The sequence below is a fragment of the Diadema antillarum genome, unplaced genomic scaffold, assembly GCF_040938485.1.
Source record: "Diadema antillarum isolate AM-2024a unplaced genomic scaffold, OU_Dant_1.0 seq00000810_RagTag, whole genome shotgun sequence".
Lineage (NCBI taxonomy): Eukaryota > Metazoa > Echinodermata > Echinoidea > Diadematoida > Diadematidae > Diadema > Diadema antillarum.
The window spans coordinates 2,087,839-2,095,091 of NW_027271690.1; the positions used below are offsets into that span (position 1 = coordinate 2,087,839).

The following is a 7,253-nucleotide window of genomic DNA, read 5'->3' on the forward strand; positions in this document are numbered from 1 at the left end:
TACTTTTGTTTGTCTCATATCATGTAGTTACGGTGCATGGAATTAAATTTTTTTTCCCCGAAATGTAAAACCATTTATGTTTGCAGACGAAAAGTTGAGCATGTCTCGCTAGGTATTGTACCTCCTTAGTTAAATATTCGACTAATTCTAGTGCATCGTACTAGCTTTAATACGAAATTAACACGTCATATTGCTTATGTTGTCTGTACTAACAAAAAATCACATTTTTAAAAGCATATGAGATATAATGGATAAGTTCAAAGATTATGTGTGGCTTGAGTCAATGGAGCAATATCGAAGGAACACAACAATTTGAAAAAAAGCGAACAATCGGTTTCAAAAGTTATGCATGTTTGAAGTTTCAGTGCTGCCTTCGCTGGATGAAAATATCAAAGCTGGTTCTCGTTGTAACGAAGTCTTTTGATTGGCAATTTTCTTTTGTTGTATTGAAATTTCGTTATAAGAGATACACAATAAAAAGACATGGAGCGGATAACGTCTCGGCTTGAATTTTTAGTTCGTTGTAACCGGAATTTCGTTGTAATCGTGCTTGATATACGGAGTTAACTGTACTAATGTTTGTAATGTCACTTTAATATATGGAGAACGATATTAGCAAGTTATAAAGAAAACTCCATAGAATGTCATTCTTTTTAATGAAAAATACACAATTTGTCGAATTTTATTGACCAATGAAGAGGGTAACCCCCCCCCCCCCTCTGAAAGGGGAAAGTCAAATTGATGCTCTTTTATTTTGCTATGAATGTGAAGATATGAAGAGTTGTTCCCAAAAACCGATGTCAATTTTTTGAAGATTTTGACGTGCAAAATAATACCTTTTAAATGTTATATTGGTCACTACATATAAAGATACAGTTTTGAAGTTATGGTCAAAAGAAGTAATTTTTTCTTATTATTCTCTGTATTTTTCTTGACCTTTAATCGCAAATATCTCCATTTTGAAAATATGGACTTATCGGTTTTTGCGAACAAACTCTTCATTTGCTGAATTTTCGTCAAATTCTCTTTGTGTTGTTCTTTATCTATGACATCTAAGACTGATGTAGTCTTTTCATCCAGCAATGACTACACATGATCTTAAAAAAAAAAATCTTGATTCTTTAACGGATAGTCCTATTTTCCTCAAACTGTCACCGATGTGTTCTGCTAATATTGCTGCGTATACATAATCCTCCCATATATTTGAGTAAACTTGTCCTTTCATACTTTGATGGCGTATGATTAGATTGTTGCCTTCTTCGACTCAGTGATTAGGAGAGGGAATCTCCTGGGATTAAAGTTCCGAACAATCAAATCACACAACAAAACAAACGAAATGTGCAAAATATATAGATGTTTGAGTAAATGGACATGATTGTTATATGCCACAAGTGCAAATACCAATGTCTCGTCAATTGACCTCTTCTTGCTTGTTGTTGTGTTTATTACTTTCTTCACTAATTCTGTCTATATTTTGAGATATTCATTAATATTTAGCAGCGTTAAAGTCGTGACTGTATGAATAAAATGTACCAGTATGTGTTTTAAGGTGGAGTTACACAAGTTACATTAGGTATTATAAAGGCAAGAGTCCCATTTCAAGATACATGAAGTTTGCATAATGAAGTAACTTCAAAGAATATACGAAAGAACAAAAGCACATCCACACAATTGATGGCAGAGTAGAATAGTAGAATTCATAGTGGAATTTCTCCTGAATACACTCTGGCCATTGTCAAGGACCATGTCCATGGCATTCAAACCATACTCTCACATACACATCAATAATTGATTGGCCCTTGTGCAGAGTTAAAGTTTTAAACAGGGGTTGAAAAAGAGCAATATCTGAACCCTAACATAAAACTTAATTTTGCATTTCCTAAAACTGATATATGCTTCGGTTTTTAGATTACCTCAACAAAAAAAAAATCCCACTGTTCAGCTATTGCTCCCATCAATGTCAGCGTTCTCTGATATATAGATTTTGGAGTTAATGTATAAAGAATCAAAGTGGGAAATATTTTGTAACACCTTGTACATGTTTGATACTCGAAGAATAATACTATTGCATTGAAAATTCATTAGAGAGGTTCCCGATGCTTTACATGTATTGAATATAGTATTTTGGCAACCATTGTTTGGAGTCAGGAGCACTCATAGTGCCTTTTGATCAAAGAAATGCAGTTTCATTGTGAATCAGTTTCAGAATCTGAGTATTTTGAATCAGTTTCAGAATCCGAGTTTTGCGAATCAGTTCCCTCAGAATTCAAGTTTTGTGAATCAGTTCCATCATCCGAGTCTATCAGAGTTCCTATGTCTGGAACCATGGTCTCTCCTTCGATTTTCTCACAAATCGTCTTGGGGAGCACCCCGTGGTATGGAATTCTGTTCTGGAGGATAGTCCGTGATGCCATTTCTTCCAAAGTTAGGAGACTGGACGTGGGATTAAGCAAGTCAACAAGCTCCTTGCTGGCGTCATCATCCAAACGAAAACTATTATCTTGCATCACTTTGTTGAGGGCAGTACAGTAATCATCATTTCTTTGGTTTACGGGGCAGCCATGGCGTATCACGATCCTTGCCAAGTCAACAATGACAGACATGTCACTCGCTGCCGATGCCGAGTACGCCAGCAAATGAAGCATCGTATTGTTTTCGTCGTCCACGTATCAGACATCATCATACCAGAACAACTTGCACATAACACGTTTTAAACGATATAGTGATGAACTTGCTACTGGGTGATACCACCATACATGTCTATCAACCAGTGCTTCCGCTAGTTCTTCCATAATGAGATATGTAACTGATTTAGCTGTGCGTTCGCTACTGTCTGAAGTAGAGCAGTTGCATGCGGTGCGAACTTTATAAATAATTATTTGTGCTGTCTTTATCATGGATTCAAGTAGAGAAAGATCGGAAGAATAGAGTGCAAAACGAAAAAGTACCCTTCCATAGCTTTGAAGCAACTGTGGACCGTGTTCAATCAGACAAGACTTGCTGACTTGTTGAATGACATCGTGATATCCATTGACAACCTCGCACCCATGTGCTACGTCGTTTCGATCCATATCATAATGGAATAATGGAGATGTTCTACTCATAACCGTTCCAAGCACTGCCCTAGATTGTGATTCTCATGACAGCAGATACTTGAATATACTGCAGCCTGTGGTCTTACGATGGCGCAAAAATGAACGAGCACAGTTGGCCAAACGCGTGAAAAGATATTTCCCCTTAGCCCCTTCTGGTATAATTCTATCCCCAGTGAGAATCCAATAGATTTCCAAGCCATCTGTGATACGCATGAGAACACACGCGTCAATAAATGAATCCAAGCGAGGTTCTGGATAATGAAAAAGTGCTACGAGCTCAGGGTCTCTTCTGCCTTCTGGAGGATCGTAGCCCCGGGAAACAAGTTTGTGCAGTATATCGAAAGACCTGCTTTTCTGTCCGTCCAAGCATTGTGACAAGCCAAGCATTTCTAAAGCTATAATCTTGTCTGCTTCTGCTATTTCAATATCACTGCCCTGATAAGATATAAAGAATTCAACCAAAGAATCTAAAGGTGAAAGTGCTGCTAACTGGAGTGGAGTTAGTCCTGCTTCATTTTTCCTGAAAGTCGCACCATGTTGCAAAAGTGTCTGTACGATCTTTACTCTGGTTTCGTGTGCAATATTCTGCTGTGAGTGCTTCTCTTTCCTGCAGATCACATGTAAAGACGTGTCGCCATTCTTGGGAGAGGAGATATTTGGGTTTGCACCATTCTCTATCAGAAACCTGACAATGTCTTCCTGGCCATTTCCACATGCTATCATCAGAGCAGTCATTCCGTCAGAAGTAGCGACATTTATGTCTGTCTCATTGGTTTGACGGGCCAAAAAGTTTCGGATGCTCTCAATGCCTTTTAGCTCACCCTTTGACATTGCCGTTGCCAAAGAGGACGTCGTCTCCTCACTTGTTTCAATAAACAAAAATCTAATGGACTCCATCCCTTGCGACACAATCCTTTTCACAACCTGTTGTGTCTGTCACAGCTGCAAGAATGAACAATTTGCATTGTCTTATTTTTCGGGTATTGAATAACAGTAAATTACATGGTAACCTGATAGCAGAGACACGTCAGAAAACAGAGATAACTGAGGTCATTGAAACGTCGCCTTAGACTGACGTCAAAATGTCATGTCACGTCAGCGCTGTCGTCAGAAGGACGTCGCAAACTGACAAAAATACGTCATTTTGCTCAAATGGAAGACGTAAAAAAGAAGTCACATTTTAACGTCAGAAAGGCGTCTATGTACGACCAACTAGACGTCAGACAGACGTCACAAATTATGACATCTCTTTTACGTCTTCCATTTGAGCAAAATGACGTATCATTGTCGACAGTTTACGACGTCCTTTAAACGAAAGCGCTGACATGAAATGACGTGACATTTTGATGTCAGTCTAATACGTTTGAATGGCCTCAATTATCTTTGTTTATTTACGTCGTTTAGAATAACGTCATAAACACCGCTTACACGTCTATCAAAATCCCTTTTTACATGTATTGAGACAAAGAAAAAAAGACGTCTGAAAGATGTCACTTTGAAAACAAAAAGAAAGAAAAAAAAGACGTCAGTTTGACGTCGTTCTCAAGCCGAGATACATAATTTACTATGCTAATTACAAGATCTAACTAAGGTGTCGGTTCCAGTCCAAATACAATCCTATGAATGTAACCATTTACTCCTAAAGCCGTAAATCGTATTCCTATACCTATATGCCTACCACTTATGCCTAGTTACCCGACTGTTGTATATATCACGTTTGTTTACAAACGGGCAAAAAGTTGTAATGCTTCTTGACATGGTTACTAAACTCAGCCACACTTTTGAGAGAATCCCAATTAAACATGAAACTGGAAAATCACTCTGAGAGCGCAGACCTCCACCAAGCATGAAGCTCATTTCCACCACTGATCGTGTTTTTCCATAGACATATCAGTCATATTCATGCATACGTGCTTTATAATAGCATTGTGTGCTGAAAGGAACCCGATTTCCCATTATAAAAGCCTTTGTTAAGTCATAAACCATCAGCTGCACGTCGCGCATCGCCCTATACACTCTGTAGAAACCAAAGACACTAGTAAGACACGAAAGTGCGCGCTAATCCTGACCAAAACAAAAGCAGGGTTCACACGTACACCAGCTAACGGGATACAAATCTCGAGATTTGCATCGCGATCGTCATCCCGAGTTTTTATTTTTTATTTTATTATTTTTTTTTTTTTTAGTTTGCTCGTGAAGACAGAAAAACCCGAAAATTAGCGGGATAAGCATCGCGATGCTTATCCCAAAAAATAGTGCGCTGGTTGATCAATTAGCGGGATAGTTGGCCCACCGCTGGTACGTGTGAACGGTCGGGATTAGAATCTCGACTTTTTATATCCCATCATGAAATGCGCACATCACAACAGCGAGGCCTCTACGAAGAGGTCCTACACTTCTTTGGCGCACCAAAACAACAGCGCGCGAACCACACCACTGACGCGTAAAAGACAGTGGACAAAGTAAAGTGCGTACAGGCAGTGATAGAGAAGGGCGCTGCGTGAGCCAGTTTGCAGGCTTTGCTATTACCTTTATCGGCAATTAGCGGGATAATTCAGTACGTGTGGACGCTCGCAATATTAGCGGGATACCGATCGCGATCGCTATCCCGCTAATTTGGTAAGTGTAGACGCAAAAAAAAAAAAAAAAAAAAATCGGGATATGGAACGCGATCGTCATCCCGCTATTTTGTACGTGTGAACCCTGCTAAATGGATAGCGCGCGGTCCTCAGGCGTATTACGAACATCACCTGAGACCAGAGCACCTAACACAAAATCCGGGTTCACAATCGCGATCCATATCTCATTTTTTTTTTTCTGCGAGCGTCCCCTCGTACCACATTAGCGAGATAGCGATCGCGATCGGTATCCCGCTAATTTGGCGAGCGTCCGCACGTACCGAATTATCCCGCCGATAGTGATAACAACAGCAAAGCCTACAAACTGGGTCACGCAGCGCCCTTCTCTTTCACTACCTGTGCGCAGTTTCCTTAGCCCATTGTCTTTAACGCGTCGGTGGTGTGGCTGTTTTGGTGCGCCAGAGAGGTGAGAGATCTCTTCGCAGAAGCCTTGCTGTTTTGATGTGCGCATTGCATGATGGGATATAAAAACTCGAGATTCTAATTCGGACCGTTCACACGTACCACCGCGGGGCCACTTATCCCATTAATTGATAAACAAGCGGAAAATTTGTTGGGATTAGCATCGCGATGCTTATCCCGTTAATTATCGGGTTTTTTGTGTCCACACGTGTACAAAACTCGAGACACCGATCGCGATACAAATCTCGAGATTTGTATCCCGCTAATTGGTGTACGTGTGAACCCCACTATTATTTACATGCGCGCACTAAAGTGCGTGCCCCACTTTCTGCTAGGGCGAGGCGCGCAGTGCAGGTTACTGTTTGTAACGTAGCAAAGATTTCTATATTGGGAAAACGGGCGATTTTTCGGCATGTAGGCCTAGACCTACAGGTGATAATCAATGATCTCTAGGGAAGAGCCAAAAGAACTCTTCCCCAGTGGTGGAGAGGATACAAATCTCTGTGGGAAGAGCAAGATCATAGGTGGAAAGTAGCTGCTTGGCGGAGGTCTGCGCTCTCAGAGTGCTTTTCTAGTTATGAATGTTTGTCCTCATATTCACTAGTTTTTGCATATTAATACATTCAATTGTACTTGGGTGTGTGTGTGTGTGTGTGTGTGTGTGGCGTGTGAGTTTGTGTGGATGTTGTGTGTTTCTGTGTTTATGCGCTCATGTGTTTTTGGTGTGGTATAGGTGTGCAGTATATTGTTACTTGTAAAAGTCGTGCGTAATACTCAACATAATGTAATCAAGACTTATTCTGAAAGAAAATGAAAGCAAGGTCAAAGCTTGTCATAGTTCAGATCTGAAAAAGAAAAATATTCTGGTCATAATCTTAAACTTGACAGACATTGTACACTCTAGTGCAACGTTAATCAAACTTTCAACTTATGAACACATACTTTAATATTTTTATTGAACCTATTTATATTGACATAGTTTGGAAACTAGTACTATGTCATAAAGCGTTACAACTTTTTGTCCGTATGCAAACAAGCGTGATACTACAGTGTTGCAACTATAATCATAATAGGAATGGGTGGTAGACGTAGATATAGGATTTAGAACATTGGGAGT

At 39.8% G+C, this 7,253-nt stretch overlaps 1 protein-coding gene across 1 annotated transcript; it reads right to left on the reverse strand.

Moving 5' to 3' along the window:
• Positions 1–1,755: 1,755 nt before the first annotated feature.
• Positions 1,756–3,926, reverse strand: LOC139739685 (uncharacterized). Its single transcript, XM_071650295.1, has 2 exons — positions 3,182–3,926; positions 1,756–2,611 (listed from the first exon to the last, which is right to left on the reverse strand). The coding sequence occupies exons 1-2, from the start codon at positions 3,924–3,926 to the stop codon at positions 2,187–2,189; spliced, it is 1,170 nt and encodes a 389-aa protein (XP_071506396.1). The 3' UTR covers positions 1,756–2,186.
• Between the last annotated feature and the right edge of the window lie 3,327 nt (positions 3,927–7,253).

Coding starts and splice junctions, on each gene's coding strand:
- LOC139739685 (XM_071650295.1), bottom strand. CDS start 3,926: ATGTCAAAGGGTGAGCTAAAAGGCATTGAGAGCATCCGAAACTTTTTG. Junction 2,612..3,181: donor TCGTTCATTTTTGCGCCATC/GTAAGACCACAG, acceptor CGGCATCGGCAG/CGAGTGACATGTCTGTCATT.